The 25,772-nt window shown below is 46.2% G+C and overlaps 1 protein-coding gene across 2 annotated transcripts; it reads left to right on the top strand.

Annotated features, from left to right (window-relative positions):
• Nucleotides 1-119: 119 nt before the first annotated feature.
• On the top strand, nt 120-9,868 carry LOC149371617 (uncharacterized). Of its 2 annotated transcripts, XM_089565874.1 has the most exons (5): nt 128-351; nt 1,777-1,800; nt 1,919-1,982; nt 6,433-6,551; nt 8,406-9,868. In XM_089565874.1, the coding sequence occupies exons 1-5, from the start codon at nt 237-239 to the stop codon at nt 8,465-8,467; spliced, it is 384 nt and encodes a 127-aa protein (XP_089422000.1). In that variant the 5' UTR covers nt 128-236; the 3' UTR covers nt 8,468-9,868. The 2 variants fall into 2 exon arrangements, with proteins under 2 accessions (XP_089422001.1, XP_089422000.1); XM_089565875.1 differs by lacking the exon at nt 1,777-1,800 and having other exon boundaries at nt 120-351.
• The last annotated feature ends 15,904 nt before the right edge of the window (nt 9,869-25,772 follow it).

Raw genomic sequence — 25,772 nt, 5'->3', positions numbered from 1 at the left:
TTTCGACGCAATTTCGACATTTGTGCCTATAATTAATTAACTAATTAATCTGAAGTCATCAAACTTGGCTTCTATGTTCATTTTTTTCCTCCTCTATCTCAAGCAACCATTGGTTTTCTCCTATCTTTTTTAGTTTCCGAGTTAAACGCGTGTGACACGCTTTGTTGTATGAGCCATTAAAGGCTTTCGCCTTTAAAAAAGTCAACCGCAGACGTGCGGCACTAGGCGAGGACAGAATGGTAAAGCGCGGCGCTCTGGTGTCTCCTTTGCTTCAGCAGAGTGAAGACTATACAGCTTATGCACGGCTGTGGATGCAACCGATACCCACGGGGGCGTTCAGTTTAGATCAAGGTACGCTCTTTGACTATATACTCTACCCACGTAGAATCCCGTCCCGTAGAGCACACGCGCTGCACCTTTGCTACTTCTCTTCTTTCTTTCTTTGCGTCACTTTTAGAACCGCTTTTTAGAACCGTTTTGTCCTTGCCCTAGTGCCGCACCTGCACTGTACATCAGAGCACTGCACAATGCAAATGTAGCCACGCGTTTGCACTTTAAAAGCGCAGTCTTCTCGTCAAAATCACTGCTATTCGTGAAATCTCACGGGAACAAAGCCTTCCAGCTAAATTGATAGAAGACACTTAAGTCGTCTAGAATGTCTTGTCAAAATAACATTTGCTATAGGCACAAACCCTTGCAAACATTTCTTTAGACAGTCTATAAGCTCTCTATAAATTTTTGTCAATAGAGCGTACAGATTTTCTATTCACACGTCCTACAGATTAGTCTATAGACAATCTATACGTTTATGACTATTCACTTTTCCCGGACTTCTGTCTATAGACTTGGAATAGACGAAAGGAAATATCTATATGAAAGGAATAGAGTCTATAAGGAGTTAGTAGAAAGTCTGTAGACCATTTCTATAAGAGAAGGGCTTGGGCAGCTCTTGCTTCTACATCTGAAGATGTTATTAGACTGCCAATAAGCGTATTAATGCAATTCGGCTGGTGGAAATGAGAGTAAAGAAAGATGCGTGAAAACGAACGAATCAGGACGCATCATTATCTGCTGCTCCAGTGCGACGAATGATGAACTGGCATCAAGCTTTGCACCAACGCTTTATCTTGCATGTGTGCATGCGAGCTACCCGGATTTATAACAGATAGACGCAATACTTCACTCGACGTGGACATTCAGAAGGTTTTTCTTTTCGGCATTTTTAGGCTCTGGTCCGCGCGTGTAAGCTTGCTGCCCGCACTGCTCCGAAAACTGAGAAAGAAGTTTAAGTCTAGCTCTAACTACTTACTCTTGGACTCACCGGGCCGGCTATAGCACAAAATGTCGGGGTTACTGTCACCCGTCTGCATCTCTCAAGGTACAGGGGCGATGGAAAGAAACGCGAACAGAGTGGAGCCCATAGGCGCTCCCCTGTTCGCCATTCTTTTCATCGTGCTTTTACTTCTGCGGTAGCAAAAAGGCACTAGAGTCCCTGATGCCCTCTACGATGACTCTACCGTCTTTTTCTTACCACCCAGGTAAAAGCGCGATCAAAAGAATTTGGAACATCGGAGCGCGTAAGCACCGCGTTGTTCGCCTTTCTTTCCATCGCGATAGTACATGCGCCGATCAGCATCACAAAATGCATGAAAGCTTGTCCTTCAGCATGTATTTATGGCACTTTGGATGGTTTTTTATTCCTTTTTCAAGCTCTTGAAAAGTAAATGCAGCACTGTGACCTCTCGTTACTACGTGTGTATGTTTTCTTTTTTAAAGATGGAGAAACGGACTTGTACGCAGGTAAGAGGCAGCAGCCCCCGGCACTTTTTTGTACGAATATTTCTCGCAGCGTGACATGATTTTCAAATGCTGCGTAGCAGTGAGTGCCATTGTCGGAATGAATCTCCGGATTTTTCAGATTTCGTAGATTTTGTCGGGGGTGAGACAAAGTATTCTAGGTCGGAAGAAGTTCCGCATTATAGGTGAGTGTTCAAAGCTTCTTTGTGTGTTTGTGTGGCTTAGGTCACCGCACTGCTGTGTACTTATTGTATGCCATTACATGTAATCCTTTTAGCTAGTAACGACGAAATCATCAAAAGTAGTATCAAATAACAGAGAGCAGGAAAAGCAGATATTGGTGATTTTTTTTTTTACTCCTCATCTGACAAACGTCTCACAAACGTCTTTTCAAGCTTATCGATCACGCACACGGGCGCCATAAGTGTTTAGAAATCCTGCTTCCAGTGATCAACGATATGTTTCTTCAATTCCTGAACTAAAATAATTGAATGTAGAAATAAAACGTACGGTAATTATGACCTTTAATATGCCTTTGCAGCCAGTTTTCTGAAAGTGGTTTGAATGGGAGAAAGCAAACCATTATACCAGATGTCCCAGCTAAATATAACTGTTCTAAAAAAGACGGAGTGTCCTAAGCGAGTGAAACCAACGGCCAAGAGTGCAGTTTGTGTCGCCCTTGTTAGGTTAGATTTAGGTTTATAGGGTTTAACGTCCCAAAGCGACTAAGGCTATGAGAGACGCCGTAGTGGAGGGCTCCGGAAATTTCGACCACCTGGGGTTCTTTAACGTGCACTGACATCGCACAGTACACGGGCCTCGAATTTCTCCTCCAAAGAAATTCAACCGCCGCGGCTGGGATCGAACCCGCGTCTTTCGGGACAGCATCCGAGCACCATAGCCACTGAGCCACCGCGGCGGCGTGTCGCCCTTGTGTAAGGCACTGGAGCAGTGCACGCTAGAGAGTAATAAAGAATATTAGACTGCGATCCATGGTTATCAGGTGAAGTGTTCGCGAGCGCCTGGCTTGAATGACCAGTTGGCTCTATTTTCATGCAGGCATTGCATCTAAAAGCTAGAAATTACGGCGAGATGTTGCTTTCTATATAGAGCAGTGCGTTGTTCGAGCGCTCTGCACAAGAGTGATGCAGACTGTACACGACTCCGTTGCAGATCTTAGAAAGCGGCTTGATGGGGCCTGCGTTGAAGAAATACAAACGCACAACGAATGTTTTAAATAAATAAACGCTTCTTTTGTCTCACTCTATTTTACTGGCTGTAATAGAGCAATTCCTTTTACTACGAACTTCGAAAACAATGAACGCAATCGCAATAGCTGTCATGTTCGTTGTAAGTGGGCTCGATTGTACAAGCAACGAAAGAAAGCGCCAGGGAGACAAACGTAACAATTACAAACAGCGGACCGTTGCATTGCACGGAATTTGCTATTAGCTGCAAGAGTAACGTGCATCTCGTGCTACTGCCAGCACTACGCTGCTCTAAACCCCTTAGCGCGATGCCATATCTCAAGGAGTAACGAAGCATCGGCGTTTGCTCCAACATGCAAGCCCAAAGATGTAAAGTCGATAAAGATGACAGTGCTTTCTGCGCATCGATCTGTGAGTCATTAATGAGTGTCAAGCTAGATACTGGGCCGGCTGGTGTGTAATATCAAAACTGCATTTACGAAACTCAAACTTGGACACTAAAACACGCGGACACATATATAAGAAGACAGCGAACACTGAAGTCATTTTGGCACGTATGCTATGCAATACGCATGGCGACCTGAATGAGGCTACCTTCTTCTTCTTCTTCTTCACCTCTTTATAATGGCACATACCCACGTGGGGGATTGGCCAAGGTATAAGGAAATTTTCATAAGGAAATTTTCATAAGATTACGAGAAAATATCGGAGCCAAACGTGAATTTTGAAAAATGTATTCATGAAAAACGACAGAAGATTATTTGAAGTGAAATAACAAAGAACATTTTGGCGAGAATAATAATTTAAAAAAAAAACAAAAAAAAACTCCGAGACTTTTAAAGGAGTTAGCAAATCAACCTACCAGTTGCAATTCTGTAATCATGGAGATTCCCACAAATTGAACTCAATGCAAAACCTTTGGCGCTCGCTCCGAACGATAACAACACTGGCAGAGATAACGGGAGCCCTGACCTGGAGAGAGGGACCTCCAGGTAATTCTTTCTCTGAAGTGCGAACTTTGGACAGTAGAGCAGGAAATGGTCCACAGATTCAACGTCCCCACATGAGTCACATAGGTTTGTCGGAGACCCCCCACATCTGCAGAGGTATAAATTTAAACTGGGAATCCTGCACCGCAGTCGCGTCATTGCTACCTCACACTGCCTGGTTTTACACGAACGGACGTTCCATTTATACGCTAAGTGCTGATAATCAGTAGTATTTAGTAAGGGATCGCGTAACCTGGCTGATATGTGTTGGAACCGCTGAAACCTGGAGATCGCCAGCAGACTGAAATTCGGGACGGGATGCGTTACTGGCCCGTCAAGAGCTGACCTTGCTAAATAATCAGCCACCTCGTTGGAATGAATGCCTGCATGACCAGGAACCCAGACAGAACGGACCTCCTTTAAAGTGCACGGGACAAAAATTCGCAGGAAGCGGCACAAAAAATCTTTTTGGGAAGTTTCAAGGGAGACTAAAACTGACAAACAATCAGCCACGATGATAACGTGAGATACATGATACGGAATTTTGTGCAGGGCCATTCCAAGAGCCAAAAATTCCGCAAAGAATATGGGGATATAATCTGGGATGCGGACAGAATAGCTCCATGCCAAATCCTGCGAAAAGATGCCAACTGCAGCTTTTTGGCAGCTGACGGAGGCGTCAGTAGAAAGCACCACATGATGGGGGAATTCCGCTATATGAGCAGAAAGAATGCCGTTTAAAAGGTTTGTGGGCATGTGTTTCGCATGAGATGGGAAGATGTGGTCAAAATGGAATTCCACTGCTGCCGGCGTGTCCTCAACCCACTGCAAAGAACTGAGATCAACACCAATCGGTGTTAAAAGTTCCTGCGTTAAGCAAATTTGTGGCATTTGATATCGTGGCCAATGATGGTAAAAAAATAAGGCCTGCTGAGACACAAAAATAGGAGTACTGACATTAGTCATCGGGTCCAACGGCCTGAGGAAAGTTCGCACTGTGAGTATTTGAAAGCGGGAAATTAAATCGGGCATACTGGCTTCGAGATAAAGCAGAGCGTTTGAAACTGATTTTGGAAGACCAAGGCAGAGACGTAGAGCACGCCTTTCCAGTAAAGCGCTCGACGTCTTCTTTTTTGGCGATCTCTTCCAAACAGCCATTTTTTTTTTTTTGCCTCACTTTCACTTCTCAAGAACACTGGACAATTATTCCTTTCGCAGTCATTGTTGCTGTCTAAACTACTGCACGCAACAATTTTGCTCTCTCATAAAACGTGATATTTGTTGCGGGCTTCGCAATGTGTCGGATGAGGCTGTAGTAGTGAATATAATATTAGTTGCTCTCACTGAGCACGGCGTCTCTCATAGCCTTAGTCGCTTTTGGACGTTAAACCCCATAAACCAACCAACTAATATACGGCCAAGGTTTCAGTGGGTGCAGTTATGAAGTCGGTAAGATTGGTAATAGGCTGTGATAGGCTGCGAAACAAGAAAAAACGCTAACAGCATGATTTAACTAATTTTGACCCTTTGTGAAATGACACGCCCAGAGTGTGCAGTTTCTGACACCAAACGAATCCTGGTTTATTTCTTTTATTACTTACCGGCATGCACTACATTTTCTGTTCAGTGCATGCTGTACATACCCTGTAAGACCTCGATTTCGTTATAAATTGGGGCTAATCAGCGAATCGGCACAGCCACATACGACATAAATTTGCAGAGGGACGACTTTGCGTGCAGTTTTTGCAATCTTTTCCTTTTTTATCAAGCGTTCCAAACCTCCCATGTTTTAACGTCTGGAAACAAGTTGCTCATTTCCAGTGCTACTACTTGCATGGTTTATTATGAATCCCCCCCCCCCCCCCCCCCCGGCCGTAGTGCCACAAGGCTCTGTGGGCTCTTTACTTGATAAAAAAACAATTAAATAAGACATTTAATAAACAACATGCCTGGGTGCCTTATAGAGCAATATGAATTGCAAACGGAAAAAAAAAACACTATTGTGCTGTTTTATACGCTTCAAAGGTAAAATTAAGCATGTTTGGAGTGACCATATTGATCTATTGTTTAGTTCTCTCAAGACCCTAATCAATAAAAGAGTTTTACCGGCCTCCGCGGTGGCTTGGTGGTTATGGCACTCGACTGCTGACCCGAAAGACGTGGGCTCGATCCCAGCCGCGACGGTCGAATTTCGATGGAAGCGAAATTCTAGAGGCCCGTGTCCTGTGCGATGTCAGTGCACGTTAAAGAACCCCAGGTGGTCTAAATTATCCGAAACCCTCCACTACGGTGTCTCTAATAGCCTGAGCCTCTTTGGGACGTTAAATCCCCTTAAACCGTAAACCAAAAGAGTTTTACCAAAGCCGCTGTGCAAACATTCCGCTGCTGTTACAACACGTTCAATGCATTGTTTCTACTCTGTCTTGTTACTTTAACAGAAGTCCAAGAAAACTCCTCAAGCAAGACGGATTGATGAGCGGTGAAGTCATAGACATGGAGGAACTCTCTGAGGCCGAGTGCGACAGAGATAGGCTTCGGTATCATATGTCAAGTCAAAGTGAGTTCACCTGTTTACACGCAGTCGATTTAACTCACAACTATGTCAGAGCACCTTTCATTGAGGCTGTATTGCTCACCAGCCAATAGTATAAATGCTGGCAGAATTGCGTGCATGTATTTATTGTATTTCACATTTGCACTCTGTTTGTTTTTCGATAACTTCCTAGTCAAGGAGTTCTTAAGCGTCTTAGCTCGATGAGCAAGAATAATTGAGCATAACCGTCATAGCTTAAATGAAACAGAATTGCAATTGCTGTCATGCAAAACGCATTTTACTATAAGCGCTCAAAGCCCTCGCAAACGTTCCCGTCACTGTAGCTTATATTTAATAACAACAAATCAAACCAATTTCTGAGCTAAACAGACAAGACGCCACAGTGAGTGATAGCAGCAACCTTAGACGTGATTTATGAGACAGTTGTCAATGGCCTGTTAGGTTGCCGCTCATTCATCCATACCACCGACATTTCCTCCCTCTAACACATTTATTCATTCATACGTTCTCTGTTGATTTGTTCAACACGTGACGATCATTTTCCATCCCATAAGGAAAAAGAAAAAAAAAACAAAAAGAGGAAGCTCAAATTTCGATTGCATCTTTAACGCAAACTCGTATGTCACAATAATTTGCAATTTCTGGCATCGATCCAGCACGAGATAGCAAGAGCTGGCCAATGAGATTACGCCCGAATTAGACTGAACGTCTTCTTTTCCCTTTTTTTTCCTCAGACAGTGTCTAAGAGCCGGCCAAGGCTAGAGGCTAAAAAGCCGTCAAAAGCCTTGACCCCTTGTATGATTTTTTTTTTCATTCACTAAAGAACACTCATAGGCATGAAAGCTCGGAAATAAGTACAAATTACCGCAGAAACCAGACCTGCAAAAATATGAAATATATAAAAAACGAATATTGTATCAATTTGTACAGAGATAGTATAGCTTTCCTTTGTAGCCGTATGGCTGCGCTCGGGTGGACGTCAATGAGTAATTACTCCCTTATTAGAAATCTACTCCACCTTGGGGGATTCCCCTAAACATTTGGTCAACACTGTTCCCACTTCGAGTTATTGATCAATTCGCTCTCGCCCTACCATAAGCTTGCCGTCCCGGTTAGCTCAATTGGTAGAGCGACTGCTCCGGTGTAGCGGTGGTCCCGGGTTCGAACCCCGGACCAGGACGAATTTTTCTTTAACTACGAAGTTTCTGAGGAAGCTGTATAGCTTTCCTTTGTAGCCGTATGGCTGCGCTCGGGTGGACGTCAATGAGTAATTACTCCCTTATTAGAAATCTACTCCACCTTGGGGGATTCCCCTAAACATTTGGTCAGATACCAGACATAGGCATTGCAAAGACATAATCACTCAGGAGAAAAAAGACACGACACCTGGTAGCACTTTTCAGGCCCGTGTGCAAAGATCTTACGTAACAACCATCAGGGAGTACCAAATCAACATTACAAAGCGTAAACCTAAAAGCAACTCATGAGGAGCGCAAAACCCGCACTAGACGCAGAAGCAGTTTATCCAATGGTAAACACTAACTGCACGTGGCATGTACACAAATTAAATGAGCGTAAGATGGCACTCGCTTTTTTAGCTCTTTTAGAGGCCCTTGGTTAGGCATCCGCCGTAACAGCCGCTGAAACAGGAGTTGACTGTCACACCGAAGGACGGTTGCATATATGGGATAGCGTCTTTATGCTGATTCATAGCAAATGACAAAATGATCGCTGTGCCTGAATCAACACAGAAAAAAAAGCACGTTTAAAATTTTTCGATCACAGTGAGAACTCACGATGCATGGGAGCTGTTCATGTGTTCTTTTCAAACCCCTTCGCTCTCTCTCTCGCTTTCAGATTCTCTACTCAGGAGTCAACGAGAGCCGTCTTCTTACAAGCATTTCGCAGAAGTGTTTTGAAATCTACCGTCGTTGCCTTGCATTACAGTAGAAAGTATAAGAACTTCAGCTCCGCGCGATGTGAGCCTTAGAGGACGCTAACAACAATGTGACATATTAAGTGTTTGCTAACAATTCATCGGAGGTGTACGTCTGTCCACAGGACGGCCTTTTCTGCGCTACCGTTCGTTTTCAAAAAATCTGCCAGCGGGTTAAATCAATAACGAAGGGCCACCCAAGCTCGTCGTGTTGCACGCGCTCTTATGTGGAAGGGTTTTTTTTTTTTTTACTGATCGCGCTGGACAGAGTGGTCATAAAGTTTTTTCTCTCGCTAACGAGAATCCGTACCACGAGTGGTTTAAAGCTAAGATCTTGTGTATTCTTGTAAATACTGCCTTAAAGAAACTAAGAGTATAGCGTGGAGGTACACCAGGCATCCGTTTCAACTCCTTCAGTCATGTAGAAGTAGTACCTTTTTTTTTTTCGTCAAGATGCTCGATCTTCAACACGAGTTCTGTTATGCGTGCCCATAGAGTCCTTGATTGTCGGCATTAAAACAGAGGTTTTAACAAGCTGCGTATACACGCAGCAGCACTGTTAAAGAATAGAAAGTGCTGTAAAAAATTTCAGCATCACAAAAGGTGTTCCAGCACGACAGCACCTTTCAGAAGCAAAAACTTTCATCATGACATAATGTAGTCATGAGGGGCTGTCTGCACACGGCACCACTGTTAAGCAGCAAAAACCATCGTTACATCATTGTATAAACTTCCATCATTACAAGCGCCGTTAGTGCGCCCCCCTCCCTCCACTGTTAATAAGTGAAAGCCCGCATCATTACGATCATTATCCTAAAAACTTGCATCATTAGAAGTACTGTGGACACGTGGCAACTATGCAATACCATACAATTTGAAATGATAAGGACTAAAGATTAGGACTAAAGGACTAAAGGCTAGCACCATGATAAGGACTAACGGCTAGCTCCATGATAAGGACTAAAGGCTAGCACTATTGCATTGCATCACTGCAAGAATACACGTCATTGCAGACAGATCTTTCAAACGGTTGCGCTGTCCGTTAAAGGGCAACTAAAGTGAATTTTAATATTGCTCGGTAGCGTCGAATGGTGTGCACACTATAACATATACTATTATATCATGCCAGCGAAGTCCTGAATGTTTTTTTTTTTCACAAACGCGGAAAAATATTTAAGGCCCTGGGAACGCGATTGGCATTAGCGGGAAACTGTCTCACTTCATTTTCGCATCGGCATCAGTTCGCTGGCTAAGCCAGAGACACGTGTTCTCAGCTAACCAATATGGCCAAGCCGAGCCACGGAGACGAGGTCTACCACCATGATGGAATTTGTGGGCGCGAACAAACAAAACACAGAGAAGATACCACAGTACGGGCGCCTTTTTCACAACTAGTTTAATGGAAAGGCAACAAACACTTAAATATGAAAAGATATCACAAGTGGATACAGATAAAAACTATCTTCTCTGTGTTTTGTTTGTTTGCGCCCACAAATTCCATCATGAACAACCTACAACTAGCCCAGCTTTCCATCCTGTTGTCTACCACCATAGTCGCCAGACATAACTCGCCCATTTCGGCATTCGTTATGAAGTCATGAAAGTCGTCACGAATTGAACTGACAACGCGGAAAATACGAACGACCTCAATATCGGCGCTATTGGTGTGAAAAAAAGTGCGTCTCGGCAAGCACGAAGCGCAAAAAGAGTCACCTAGGGAGCAAGATGTCTATTTTTTCGAATGAATAAAATAGAACTAATGCAATCGTGTCCGATGTAGGCGGTGCAAGTGGGCCAATAATATTTTCTTTCTTGTCGAAATGCTCGCAACATTGATTGCCTCCTTAAGGAGAAATGCTTGCATCACTACGTGAAGTAATGGCACGAACCGAGAATTACCAGAAGCCAGATATAGCTCACCGGCTGTGTACAGGGTCAATCACACTTAGAGGGAACACGGCTCCGCGTGGTCACGTGCCTGCGGAGTACCATTGCATGTAACCCGTTCATGAATCAATGCAGAGTGGCGCACGAGAAGAGGGACCTCGACGTGGTGCTTCGTGTCATCCGCCCCTTTGCGCGGGTTCGCTACCAGCTTGGTCACAATGGTGCTTCGCATGTGCGCAGCCACGCGGAGCCGTGTTCCCGCTAAGTGTGACTGACCCTGTACGTTGTTTATCATGGAAGAACTTCATGACCGCGTTGCATTTTCCATCATCCTCCTCACGTTCCCTTCAGTCTGGCTCGTCATCAAGTATCACAAGTGGGGAATTAAACAAATTCTGATCTGAACTCCTGCACGAACTTTTAGGCTAGAATATCGCTAATTCCACGTCAAACGGATATAGAGCAGAGCACTTGCTTCGATTAGTCGCCCTGGTGAAAAGGCCGCCGTCACCCGGTGTACTAACGCTGATGAAAGTGTGCTATTCAGTGCGTTATAAGACCTGCAGCGAACAAATGAGACGCAAGCCACTTGTGGAATAATTTGTGCGCGTTGAGGTCACAACGCAGATCCCCGGCACGGCTCTCTGAATGACCACAGCACTATTCGTTAGAAAATAGAGTGTCATTTCGAAGCGCGTTCCATATATTTGCTGTCTGCACTGCTGTGGAGAAGTTACGTGACTGCTTTTGCGCCATACAGTTTTTTGTGATATTGATACAGTTAGTTAGAGCCGTTCTGCGATTCCTTGAAGTTGTGATTCCAGGCGAGGAAGGAAGTGACGTTACGCACAGCGTTCGACGCAAGATATGCACTGCCAAGTAGTAGTGCTCGTTTCACATTCTACCGAATTCACAAAGCGCTGCTGCTTTTGTTTATTTTTCTGATGCTTAGTCGAGTATGATATCTGTGAACCACAGCCGTCCGGATCACCAGTCAGCGAAGCGATGTTGGGGTCACCAGAGCCGGCCTCGATGAACCTTGCGATGCTTTCAAAGTGCTACATAAATCAATTTCGATTAGCTGGTGAGCATTCTTCCATCACGTCGACGTCCGACTGAAAGAAATGAGGAAAATGCGTTTGTTTCACCTGTCTTTGTACTAATAAAACTTAATTTTACTACATGTGAGTGCCTGCTTATCTTTAATGTAGCCCTGCGGAACTGGGTCCCTTGGAATAAAGCGTGTAACATGACGCGACAGTTGCAACCCTGAACGCTTCACACCTTAGCATTACCACTTGTCCTCTCAGGAGGCGCATAAAGATAAAGGTGTTGAAGTGTGTCGTGGACTCTCCCTCCTAGGACGTTGCTTGTTACCGAAAAGTCTGTCTGCCTCCCATGGCATTTTTTTTTGTGTAAGTGCTGCTTAACTGTCTTATAGCTTATGTCCCATACCTCTTTGCTCACCTGAGACGCCAGCCCTTTGCAAGTCGACACCCCTGTTCACACAAACATCCGTAGAAATCAAGGCCTGTCCCATGAAAACGGACCGTTGAAGGTCACCACAGAACCTGCTCCTCGACCGGCCATGTATGTTGCGGCCTTCTACACCTTACACAACCCGTGACTGCTTAAACTATTCCGTGGCAGTCAGTTCGTAGACGTCCAATACTGGCACGTCCCGTTTGAACGGGCCGCCTCGTTCCACCAGTCAGACGCTGACCTCGTGCGCAATCCTCCAAAGACTGCTGCAGAGTTTTTCTCGCAAGCGGTCACAATGGAGAAGGTGCTCCTGGAGCGGTCTACTACCTAGACAGGCAAATACTCGCCGATTCCGTTACAGAGCCGCCTCCTGCTTCGGGACTGATCCTGCGATTCTCTCCGTTGGGTTCTACGAGCTGCAGATGTTTTGCGGGGCGTCCAAGCTAAAGGTCAGACCTCTCCTTAATCATCCGCGAAGAGGTTTAAAAAACAATTAGGTCAGCTTTGCCGTGTGACGACCCGAAACCTTTTCCCTTGGAGGACCGTTGGCCGGCTTATGTTCAAGTCTTGCAACTCTGCTGTAAACGGAGTCTCTCTGTCTTCTGCACGCCCCCACCTGTACCGCCTGTACACTGAGAATCGAAGATCGCCCCAGAGCAGGACGGACAAGTGGCGTGCCCCAGACCAGCGGCTCCTGTGTTTCCAGTGCGGGAAACTCGGTCATCTGCAACGCCAGTGCCCATATCGACAGCTGAGGCTGTAGGAATTCCTCGTCGATATGCCTCAACCTCCGTTTAGCTAACGACTCCGCGATATTGAGGAGTACGTGGCCCAGAAGCGCCTGCGGCCAACTTCACGCCAGCGGTCACGATCGCAGTCTCCACACACTGACTTTCATCGACGCCCCAGAGCACCTCCTGGGTGGCGCAGCGACCAAGTCTCCGCCCGGAAAAATGAAGACAGCGACCTCTGGGGGCGAGGTCGCTGGAAATAGACGTGGTGAAGACAACACGACAAGGACAACACAGTGCGACCGAATTTTAATGACAACGGCAGCCCCTGAACTCGGAGCCCGATTCTAGCTAGATAGTACCATGCTACTCGATGGCCATAAGGTTAGCGCATTGGTGGACATGGGCGCCTATTTATCAATTTTTAACCGGCAAGCTAGCGGCGCTTCTTAAAAAAACCATAACGGCATGGTCTGGAGCGCAGATTCGTATGGCTTGCAGACATATCGTAACTGCTCTTCGACTCTACACGGCTAGGGTCTAAATTCGCAACTCCTCATTTGTAGCCAGCTGCCGACTTCTCCTTGCTGCTCTCGTGACTATCCCTGACGTTGACTAACTCCTGGAGTATGAAGCCATTATCGACCTCCGGAAACGAGCAGTCACGTTTGCAACTCAGAAAGCTGACGTTCACCGGGGACCGTGAGCGGAGAACCACCCTTCGAATTTTCACCGTAAGCATTTCGACACCCAACGAGGTATAGTCGGATCCCATTCAAGAAAGAGGCGGCTTTTCCCCCATCAAAGGACCCTTTACCAACTAATGGCGTCGGCAGATTCTCATGAGCCTGCTATAGCGCGACAATGCAGGGAGTGGCAGATAAAAGGGAACAGAACGGGGATAGTTCCCTCTCTGCATTGTCACGCCCATCCTTGCGTTGTCACGCTAGCAGGCCCGTGAGAATCGGCCGGAGCCGTTGGCTGGAAGGGGGGTCCTTTGACGGGGAAAAGCCGCTTCGTTCTTGAGTTGTACCCGGCTATAGTGGTTTTTGTGAGCGTTGAATGCAACGGGTTACGTGACTGGACAGTGGCCGCAGAAAGACACCTGTCACTTTTGCTGACCCACGGCACCCACAGCATCTGCTCGGCGCGAAGCCTCATCCTGGTCTATAACGGCCACTCCGAGCTCCTTGCGACTAATTTTATAAACTCCGGCATATTTTCCGTGTCATTGTCATTAAGTGTTTTGCGTCTGAAGCCGAGAACTGTGAACATTTCACTTCGTGTCAGTCGCATTAGTTCAGGGCTCTCGGCGACTCGACAGCGAGATCTCCGCGCTCTATATGGCTCGAATACACTATATGAAACGATTACCACGAAGCACCGTGACACCTTCTTAGGGGAAAATTTCACTCTCTCTCTCTGTGCGTGTGCTTGTGTGTGTGCGAATGCGTATGCGTGTGTGCGTGTGCGTGTGCGTGTGCGTGTGTGTGTGTGTGTGTGTGTGTGTGTGTGTGTGTGTGTGTGTGTGTGTGTGTGTGTGTGTGTGTGTGTGTGTGTGTGTGTGTGTGCGCGCGCGCGCGTGCGTGCGTGCGTGTGAATTGGCTTAGAGGCGGCCGCTGATGCTCCATTCTAACTTTATTTTTTTCTTAGCCAGTCTGGCCATTTCACCTTAGGTCACTACCCAGTAAACCATAAAACGTACCATAGACATCAGCAAGATATTTACGCTGGACATTAGACACCTCCATTAGACATCCATATTAGTACCGTTTACGAAAAATCTACGTACCTACAACATGAAAATTGGGGTCCAGTTCACGTTGTAGGTACGTACTGCAGACATCACGCTCTACATTTATCAGATATTTGTGAGCATGTAAGTACGCCCAGTCTACGTAGCCTAGACGTCTATATAAAGAGAATATGACTATACATAGATCAATATCCAGGTGAAAATTTCTAACTGGTTCCAGTCCTACTGTTTTAAGAGACATATTTCCAGACTAGAACCAGCTGCAATACGAGATGCAGCTGACACCTGTTACAATTCCAGATGGAATGGAGACCTACTGCAGCCCAGCCACAGACTTCGCTATGGAGTCGTCGGGACGTCCAAGCACTCCAGCTAGCTCAAATACAGTTGAGTAAGCGAGTACATGGCCATCATGGGAGCCCAAAACACTGCAGATGACTTCCTAGTGCGTCAGTATTTTATTGCGCTCGGCGCTTTCACTGAATGTTCTCGTTGAGCATAATCGTCAGGTTAACAGCTGCGGTGGCATCAATACTCTTCAGCCGAGCCCAATAGGCCAGGGTTGCTGCAAAAGAAAGCATAATTGTTCACTTTTACAGGTGACAAGAGAATGGCAAAGCAACCACAACAAACAAACCCAGTAATTTACGCCACTTTTACCTACGCAAGTCTATGAAGCGTGAAAGGTTGCCCTTGCAGCACTAAAAGGCAGTCGTGCTGAGCGGAGTGTGCTTGCACACGCACTTCGGCACACCATCCGAACGCATGCCCACATTTCGGTAGTAGAGGCCAGTTGCATACATCACCAGCCTTTGTTTCAATACACAGCGAGTTTGGCAAAATAGCCAAACGAGTGAGAGTAAAAATATAACGTGCCGATAAATGCGTTAGAATTTCTTCATTACGAACGCAAAAATAGCATAAATAACACTTCAATGAGTAAACTGAGACTGAGTACGCACCAAGAAAGGTCACGATCCCAGCCGGTGAAAACGACTTGTAGTCCTAATTCGTACTGACGGGTCCACTTCGCCGAGTAGTAAAAGCAAGCAAACTGTCTTCCTTCAGCTCCATCAAGGAAAGAACGGTTGAACAATCTCGCCAGCAATAATAAGGGAATAATTAATTCTGTGTCGAGGTTCTTCAAACACAAATGTTCCCACGGAACACGATTGAAATCGCACACGCGCTGCGCTCTACCACTGCCGCCATGACTGAACCTAGCCTCGTGCGGATGTGCGAAACTGTCACATATTTTGTATCGTCTCTTTTTTGTACTTAGTAGCAGGCTTGCCGTGGCACGAAAAATAAGTTAATAATTTTTAAATTGTAGCATATTACTTTTTTCACAGCTGCAATCGCCATGCGCAGTTTGCGCTATTATTCATAAAATACGATACGAACTACAACGCGATGGCGGCGTAGACAATTCACCACGCTTTCCCCGCCGCCACCTGTCCGCGGCACAGAACAGGCATATGGGCAGCGCATGTAGCATGAAGGCAAGATAACCAATTATCGTTAGGGTAACGGGCTGGATTCAGAGAGAATGCAAGCACAGCAGAGAGGATCAGGGCTGGTGGGCAGATGAGGTTCGGAAGTTTGCTGGCATAGGGGGCCGCCACTGGCACAGGGTTGACTGGAGAAATTTTTGGACTGCACTGGACATGATTACAGTGTTGACATGATGATAAAAAGCGGGACTCAAGAAGTTTATTCTCGGGAAATATGAGGTCACACATTCAGCCACACAAATGCCTAAGCTTTCCTCAGTTCAACATTCCAATAGTTAGTTATCATTGCTAGTGCGATTAGCAGATTTAAGACATTTTTGAGCAAAAATAACTCCCAAAAATTGAACTGAACCAATTTTTGTACTTTAAATAGTTGAATAAAACATGCTTAATCAGAAAAATGGTTATTATATAGTCCTGGCTGCTAAATAACAAAAATGTTTTTAGTGTGTCCTCACTTTTCAGTGTGGTTCAGATAGCTTGCAGGCTGTAGCACAAGGTATAAATTGAATGTAAGAATAGTAATGAAATAACAATGCGAATCCTGACCAAAGTGACTGGCATTTCAAACCAACTGCGTACAGTTGAGTCAGAAACCTGATGCGTGTGCATTCAGATTTGTCTTTACTACTTCCCGTATTTTTCTTCTTTCTAGGTAGGATAATGTTGCCGTGAAGCGAGCACGAAAAAACACAAAAACACAGGCAGCGCTGGTCATGCCTCCAATTTGTAGTCAACAGCGATTTCAAACTTTAAATGCAGTAAGGCAACACGAAATATCTCGCTTACATACCCAGGACGTGACAAGTAATATCTACGAGAAGTCTAGGTTAAGGCAGATATGATGTCGTGGGTACGTCTGCAGCTTTTCCACGAAAAAAGGTTGGTAGATAAGACGTCTGAGAGATTTTGGTTTGGTACATAGACGTTCAGACTTAATCTGGACATCTATGGGAGGTTTGTGGTTTGCTGGGTATCGAAAAGGTAAGGTAGTACTCTACACACGTGACTTTAAACTGTCTTTGAATGCGACTGCTCCAGCTAGCTCAATGCGCAAGCTCTATACCTACTGGCGTTCACAATCGACAGCTGACATTTTGAAGCACATTTCAGCTCAGCCCTTGAATGACTAAGGGGCAGCTGGATTCAGCACAAGTTGAAAAGAAAACATGAGGATCCATAGCGCACAAAATTGAAGGGACACAACACAAGCGCTTGTGTGCTTGTGCGACCATGCAATCCAAGTGTGTTGTGTCCCTTCAATTTTATGCGGTATGGATCCTCATGTTGACTACCCACTAGCCCGAACCATGACCCTTCTATGAAAAGAAAAGCTCAGACTGCTCGCCTTTCGGCCGGAAACCTCGACTGCTTCCCCGCTCCCTGTGCGCTCTTGCGTCCGCTTGGATTGCATGGTCACAGATAGCGTGTCAGTCCTCAAGGGCTAAGTCTTTCTCACAGTCCAACATAGCTCCTGTGGCGCTAGTCCATTTCTGCGAATACCTGATCAATAAAGGTCGACAGGGCGCAAAGCTTTTTCCTCTATAATTGCTCTCCAAGCAGCTGGATTACAGAAACAGGTCACTGTTCCCGGCGGCACAGGCCTACTTAGACACATGACCACAAATGGCACATTCGACAGAAGTCATCTAGGCCCTACGCCTGGACCACGTGACCATAATGCGCCAAGCCCATCTGTATACATATCCTTTTATTGGCTAACGGATGAAAGCGTGAGTTCTCGGTTATGACCAACAATGGAGACGCCGAACTCGTCCACCGCAAAGTACCATGCACTGCTGTCCCTGCGATGATAACGACGTTGAATAACTCTTACAGTGACGCTACTGGGGGTCACCGACAAGTGAACAACGCAATAAAGACCAGCACTGTTCGTTAAAGACAGGAAGTTTCCAACTAAGCATGCAAAAATATACTGCGCGAGAACATCATGCTGAGGTAGTTGGCGCTGCTTCATTCTGGCAAGTAACCGTGCAAAAACAAACGAGCATAAAAACAAAAACACGTACTAGATGGCACAGCCCTGCTGATGTCTGGTAACCTGCTAGAATGGACCAGCACCAACTAGACCATCTTGGCGTTATCGTATTGTACGGCTATGCGGCGTCTAGTAGGTGTTATCTCCTTGTTGTTTGTGCGCTGATTGCCCGGCAGAACTCAAAAACGGTCTACGTAACGACAGAGCATCGTCGCGCATACCTGAAGACTTCACACTTGCATCAACTTCGGCTTAAAGTTAATGAACTTCACCACAGCAACAAAAAGGGGCAAAGCTTTGCGGTCACAGCCTGCTGGGCTCCACATCGTCATAGAAGAAATATACCAGCACACAAGAAACCCTAAGTTGGGAGTACTTCATTTGATAACAAACTGCAACTAAGCGAAACCCCGATGTGCCACAAATACTTCCCTGTTTTTAGTTGTCCAGTGAAGAGGTATATTGTGCATTTTGGAAGACACAACAGACCGAATGTCGCTGCCTTCGTTGAGCGAAAGGCAGAAATTACTTTGGACAGTTACAAATTATTATCAGCAGCCTGACTATGCCCACTGCAGGGCAAGGGCTCCCCCCCCCCCCCCAAGTCTCCCCAATTAACCCTGTCTTTTGCCACGTGCGGGCACCGTATCCCCGCAAACTTCTTAATCTCATCCGCCCTCCTAACTTTCTGCCGCCCCCTGCTACGCTTTTCCTCTCTTGGAATCCACTCCGTTACCCTTAAGGACCAGCGGTTATCTTGTCTTCGCATTACATTCCCTGCCCAGACCCATTTCTTCCTATCGAGTTCGGGTAGGATGTCATTAATCCGTATTTGTTCCCTCAGCCACGCTACCCACTTGCGGTCTCTTATCGTTACACCTATCATTTCTCTTTCCATAGCTCGCTGAATTGTCCTTAACTTAAGCTGAACTCTTTCGTTAGGCTTAACGTTTCCGCCCCGTAGGTGAGTACCGGTAAAATACAGCTGTTAGACGTTAGGAAAAAAAAAGGACAAAGGACATTCGAAATACGCAACACATTTCTGACATCAAAGCGCTTTGCCATGTTACCTTGCGGAGTTCAGTAGCCAACGTTACTCAAATATGTGGGTGGTTCAGACCCATATTTCTGCCCCACCATAATCGACCGCAACGGCGGCTGGTGCGAATTTTCGTATAGTGCTGTAAGAAGAGGGCTTAGTCGGGCTAGTCGGTGCATGTTGATGGAAACAACTGAACAGCGGTGTCAGATGGAACGGTATAGAAGAACGCAAAGACATGCTTTGACTAGCAAGGAAAATATTTATTGTGACAAGGCAGGTAGCAACACAAAGGAAACATGGCAAGCAAAACACAACGGATCAAACATATGGGAAGAGTCCACAATCAAGTACTATCAAAGGGTGTCACTGATTACGATAAGCAAGCTCATGTGAGATCACAACCACCAACGGCTGGCTGACATACGCGTCACCATAGTTTTGTATGACTCACAGATGATCAGTGAGGTCCGTTTTTTTTTATATTTGGCGATGATAATGGTCTTATTAAGAAATGCATCACAGTCTTTGCAGTCCGTACAGTATATGACCATGCTCTTTTTTCGTGGGTGGTTTTCTGTATCTTTCGCACTTCACAGGGAGAACGTGGAAATTACTGTACACCTAAGTCATACAATTACTTTGATTAAGGCAAATACGATCTCTCTGTTCTTTGGAACGTTTTCGAGCGCGCCGCGAACTTAACAGCTTTATTCTACATGATGAAACAGACATTTGTGGAGCGACGCAAGAAATTTCGCTCCACCGGTAATATCAGCAAGAATGCCCTCTTCTTGCTTTCTTGACTTTGAGAGGGTTGTACAAGCGCATAGACAGACGTTTTGCAGAGCTTCAAACGAAATTTACGTTCACTGTACCGAGATAAATATTTGCAATCAATCTGCTTCCTGTTTTAAATTTTTTAAATAGTGCGCGGTAAGAGTGGCTCGTGGTATGGTACGAGGGGGTACCCAAAAGAAACCGGACTAAATTTTTTGGTCGGCAAAGCTTCTGTGGTACCGCGTTTTGCCACTAGGAGCGCATAGAACGAACATTCCAGAGTCAGTAAGCCGAGTGCCGTCGTTGCAGGAGGTCAGACTAGTTTAGGCAGAGTTTTAGAGTGACGACTGTTTTGTGTGAATGTCGCTTTTGCAATGGTTGATTTTCGTGAACAGCGTGCGCCGGTGAAATTCTGATTTTTGCTCGGAAAAGGTTGAATGGAAACTCTTGAAATATTAAGAAAGACGTACAAGGACGATGCTATGGGGACAACTCAAGTGTTCCTGAATCGAATCCTGAATCAAAGCAACAATCATGCCAATGGAAAACTTCAAATTCACCTCGCCTCAAGAAAGCTCGTCAGGTGAAACCAAACCTCAAAACAATGCTGATTTGTTTTTTCGACGTGAGAGGAGTCGTCCATTGAGAATTTGTTCCGCAGGGTCAGACAGTTAGCCAGGCTTTCTACTTGGATGTTTTGAAAAGATTGGGCAACAGTGTGCGGTAGAAGCGGCCAGATTTGTGGCGGTCGGGTGACTGGTTTTTCCATCATGGCAATGCCCCTGCTCACACAGCCCTGTCTCTACGACAATTTTGGACCAATAATGGCATGACCCGTATTCCTCAACCCTCATACTCTCCCGACCTTGCCCCGTGCTACTGTCTTTGTTTCCTAGAATGAAAAAAATAGGTGAAGGGAAAGCGTCTCGCTGATGTTGCTGAGGTGAAGAAAAAAACGACGGAGGCGCTGTCAAGCATCACAAAAGATGAATTTAAACAATGTTTTGAAAAATGGAATGAAAGATTCGACAAGCGTATCATTGCAAGTGGGGAATACTTTGAAGGTTGGTTGGTTGGTTGGTTTATGGGGTTTAACGTCCCAAAGCGACTAAGGCTATGAGAGACGCCGTAGTGGAGGGCTCCGGAAATTTCGACCACCTGGGGTTCTTTAACGTGCACTGACATCGCACAGTACACGGGCCTCGAATTTCTCCTCCAAAGAAAGGAGATTGAAGGTCTGTGCCTAAAATTTGAACAAATAAGTTCAAACAAAAATAAGTCCGGTTTCTTTTGGGTACCCCCTCGTATTTGCTGTATTCGTCAGGTTCTGATCTACCTGCAATCGAAACCGTTGATTCGGATAATCTGCGGAATAACACCACTCGACTCTGTCGAGATCTTAGCGTCGTTTAATCGATTTCTGGGACCGGTGTTGAAATGACACTTGAAGTTGGCGCTAGTGACATTAAAGAAAAAAACTACTCGTCGTGCGTGCTACTAGCAGAGTCCGGTGCTGCTTCAAACGTCGTGCTTAGCGGCTCGCTGTGAACGCTGAAGGCGACTGGCAGCAGCTGTTTGTCTTTATTTTGCGCGAAGAGGTGTTCGTCACGCAGCCCTGATGACTGGTATCGGAAATGGCCTCCCTGCGTTCAACTTACAATCACACGCACACGGAATATCGCGTCTCAATTTCTCACGCTGAGAGCCCGAAAGAAAGGGAACAAGGTGAAGGCGCTGATTCTTGCGCGCTTTGCAGTGCGACCGAAGAGCAACCATGCGGATTAAAAAAAAGCAAACTGATCAGATTTCGATGCAGAAATGCAATGCTAGCCACGAAGCCGATCCATCGCTGAACTCCTCCCGCTCCATGGCCGCTGTACGTTGCTTTCTCTCCTTTGTGACCCCAACAAACTTGTGGAAACTTATGCCGCGTTCTTCCTTCTGCCTTGCGGCTCAACCAACCCACAATATATCAGCATGCCGAGAATTAGGCTCAAGAACACGCAAACGAGGCACACCGAATACGGGCGGTATTGTCTTTTGCTTATAGACCTTTTTCAGGTGCACGCGGCCATCTTTAGACAGCAGCGCCGCCTTGCGTCTGGCCGATTTCTCCGCCATGTTGGCTTGGGTGGCCGCCGCTCCAATACAGGCAGCGAGTACTCGCCGCGCTGTTCAGCCTTATCAGAGTGTTGATTTTTGCATGATTTTGACCTGCAAAGTGTTGCACTGTATGCACTGAGCAGCTGTGAACAAAATGGCCTGTGCTTCGGCGAGCGCCGACGCGGATGTTTCCCTGCAAGTTGTGCTGAAAATCGACATTGGAGGCGCGCTTCTACGCCAGTGTGCGCAATTAATTTAACGGCTTTCTGGTATCTATAATGGAGACATTTATCAATGTGAGCACGAAACTTGCTGAGCGCTTCTATGTTGTAGTTATAATTATAAAAGAAAAAATTGGCAGAGGCTCAGCTTGGTTAAGCCCGGAAATCGCGAAAGCAACTTCATCCGTTTCTTCAGCCCGCCGTCGTTTCCTAGCTTGAGCGAATCCAATCTAATCCAACGCAATCCAATGCAATGCAATCCACTCCAATCCAATCCAGTCGAATCCAATCCAATGTGATGTAATGCAATGTGATGTAATTTAATGTAATGTAATCCACTGCAATGCAATCCACTCCAATCAAATCAAATGCAATCCAATCCAATGCAATCCAATGCAATGGAATCCAATGCAATCCAATCCAATGCAATCCACTGCAATGAAATACACTCCAATCCAATCCACTACAATCCAATCCAATATAATCTAATGTAATGTAATGTAATCTAATGTGACCTAATTTAATGTAATGCAATACACTTCAATGCAATCCACTCCAATCCAATCCAAACCCAATCCAATCCAATCCGATTCAATGCAATCCAATCGAATTCAATCCAATGCAATCCAATCCAACGAAAACCAATGCAATCCACTCCGATCCAATCAACTCCAATCCAATCCAATGTAATGTGATCTAATTTAATCTAATGCAATCCACTCCAATCCAATCCACTGCAATGTAATCCAATCCAATGCAATCCAATCCAATCGAATGTAATGTAATATAACGTAATGTAATGTAATGTCATCTAATTTAATCTAATCCAATCCAGTCCAATCCAATCTAATCTAATCCAATCTAATACAATGTAATGCAATCAAGGTGAAATGAAGGTCAATGGTGGTCACCGCCGCGGCACGATGGTGGTCACCGGCCGCGGCACGGCAAAGGCATGAAAGTGCAAGTAGTATTGCTTTCGCAATAAAAACCGCTCCGTTCCGAGCTAACAGCAGTGTTGCTGTCAAGCGCTCAAGCGGTCTGCTCTGCGTTGCGCCGGTGACACGAACAGATTGAAACTGCGTTCGACCGCGTCTTTCCCTACATTTTCCCTCTGCACTGTCCTAACAAACGGTACTTTCTGTAGTGCTACATGGAGAAAGCACCGCTGGAGCGCATAAGCGCACAGAATTCTGTTGCGGCTTTTGGCTTTGCATAAATTTCTTGATTACTTCGTACTAACAGTAAAATAACTCATTTACCCAAATTATTACTTATGTTTTGATTTTGCAAGGGTCACCGACAACACATATCTTAGCGACATCAGCAGTAGGTGCTCGCGTGTAAGGTATGTGTAGCTGAAACAGCCCGCAACCGCACTGTCGCCGTGGCTCTCTGTGTTCTTCACACTGCTCCGCTTCAAGCCGCCTTCGCTTCCTGTAGTTGTTTGAACCGCAGACGACTGCGCAGTGGTTTCCCGAAGACCTCGTTTCAGCTTTCATCGCACATACACCCAAATCGGGCTACTTCCGCTAAGCAACCGCATACAGTAAACACGGAGAACCACACAGAACGCACGGGACGCGCGCACACCGCCTTTCCGAACCAGCCAGAGAGGAGAAAAGCAACATGGCGGTGTTCGGCGCGCTGGGAGCGAGGCTAAAACTGAAAAAGGTCTATATACACAACGAAAGTCACTGCTGACGTCAGCGCCGCCGCAACTTCGCCACGGACGGATGCAATTTCCCCTGGGAACTCAAGCTCCACTTTCCAACACTCATGTCAATACTAGGAGGTGGCAGAAAGTTAGGTGTGTGTGTGTGTGTGTGTGTGTGTGTGTGTGTGTGTGTGTGTGTGTGTGTGTGTGTGTGTGTGTGTGTGTGTGTGTGTGTGTGTGTGTGTGTGTGTGTGTGTGTGTGTGTGTGTGTGTGTGTGTGTGTGTGTGTGTGTGTGTGTGTGTGTGTGTGTGTGTGTGTGTGTGTGTGTGTGTGTGTGTGTGTGTGTGTGTGTGTGTGTGTGTGTGTGTGTGTGTGTGTGTGTGTGTGTGTGTGTGTGTGTGTGTGTGTGTGTGTGTGTGTGTGTGTGTGTGTGTGTGTGTGTGTGTGTGTGTGTGTGTGTGTGTGTGTGTGTGTGTGTGTGTGTGTGTGTGTGTGTGTGTGTGTGTGTGTGTGTGTGTGTGTGTGTGTGTGTGTGTGTGTGTGTGTGTGTGTGTGTGTGTGTGTGTGTGTGTGTGTGTGTGTGTGTGTGTGTGTGTGTGTGTGTGTGTGTGTGTGTGTGTGTGTGTGTGTGTGTGTGTGTGTGTGTGTGTGTGTGTGTGTGTGTGTGTGTGTGTGTGTGTGTGTGTGTGTGTGTGTGTGTGTGTGTGTGTGTGTGTGTGTGTGTGTGTGTGTGTGTGTGTGTGTGTGTGTGTGTGTGTGTGTGTGTGTGTGTGTGTGTGTGTGTGTGTGTGTGTGTGTGTGTGTGTGTGTGTGTGTGTGTGTGTGTGTGTGTGTGTGTGTGTGTGTGTGTGTGTGTGTGTGTGTGTGTGTGTGTGTGTGTGTGTGTGTGTGTGTGTGTGTGTGTGTGTGTGTGTGTGTGTGTGTGTGTGTGTGTGTGTGTGTGTGTGTGTGTGTGTGTGTGTGTGTGTGTGTGTGTGTGTGTGTGTGTGTGTGTGTGTGTGTGTGTGTGTGTGTGTGTGTGTGTGTGTGTGTGTGTGTGTGTGTGTGTGTGTGTGTGTGTGTGTGTGTGTGTGTGTGTGTGTGTGTGTGTGTGTGTGTGTGTGTGTGTGTGTGTGTGTGTGTGTGTGTGTGTGTGTGTGTGTGTGTGTGTGTGTGTGTGTGTGTGTGTGTGTGTGTGTGTGTGTGTGTGTCAAAAATATTTAATGAACATAATAGTTGAGTGGGCGGATGAGATTGAGAAGTTTGCGCGGATACGGTGGCTGCAGCTGGCAAAGGACAGGGTTAATTGGAGAGACATGGGAGAGGCCTTTGTCCTGCAGTGGGCGTAGTCAGGCTGATGATGTTCCTGCAGGCATAGACATGCCCTGTATGCCGACGACATCACGCTCTGGTCAACACATAGGTCGCTAGGGAAAATCGAGGCCAACTTGCAACAAGCGGCGGCTATCGTGGGTGGATATGTTCGTCGATGTGGCCTGGAATGCTCTCAGACCAAATCAGATTTCGTACACCTCCGGCCCAACCCGAAGTGTACCACTAAAATTGCCCTCGCCCTTGCCAGTGGTCCCATTCCTGAACGCGATGAGAAGAATGTTGGCACTCTTTAATCACTGCAACCGTAAGATTGATACAACTCGCAGAAGCTCCGCAAGATTGGAGACCAGGTGGCCCGTATGGCCCGTCGGGTATCTTATACGGGGGGGGGGGGGGGGGCGGGGGGGGGGGGGGTTACGATGCAAAGATGATTTGAGGCTGGCCAATGCATTCGTAACCAGCCGAATACTCTACTCGGCAATCTACCTCCAACAGAGGGCGCGCACTGAAAACTTAAAAGATTATAGACGGGAATACAACCCCGAGTCCGTTAAGAATCTCAGGAGCGCTGGACACTTAGAAAACTCATTTCACTGCCGCTCTTTTTCCTTTTTTCCCCGTTGTTCCCCTCCCCAAGAGTAGGGTAGCACACTGGGCATCGCCTGGTTAACCTCCCTGCCTTTCCGTCCATTTCCCTCTCTCTCTCTCTCTCTCTCTCTCTCTCACTCTACCTCCAACTTACGGAAATGCGATCAGAACGCTCTAGACGCGATCCTTCACAAAATCTATGAGCACGCCCTCGAC

This window comes from Amblyomma mixtum, chromosome 1 (assembly GCF_055824585.1).
Source record: "Amblyomma mixtum isolate Tamu chromosome 1, ASM5582458v1, whole genome shotgun sequence".
NCBI lineage: Eukaryota > Metazoa > Arthropoda > Arachnida > Ixodida > Ixodidae > Amblyomma > Amblyomma mixtum.
Note: the sequence above shows the minus strand (reverse complement) of the source record. Positions and strands in the feature narration are given on the sequence as shown.

What these genes read in the sequence shown, in the direction of transcription:
- LOC149371617 (XM_089565874.1), top strand. Translation starts at nt 237, where the DNA reads ATGGTAAAGCGCGGCGCTCTGGTGTCTCCTTTGCTTCAGCAGAGTGAA. An exon ending in GGCGTTCAGTTTAGATCAAG is followed by an intron (nt 352 to 1,776) that starts GTACGCTCTTTG and finishes TCTTTTTTAAAG; the next exon opens with ATGGAGAAACGGACTTGTAC. An exon ending in GAAGAAGTTCCGCATTATAG is followed by an intron (nt 1,983 to 6,432) that starts GTGAGTGTTCAA and finishes TTACTTTAACAG; the next exon opens with AAGTCCAAGAAAACTCCTCA.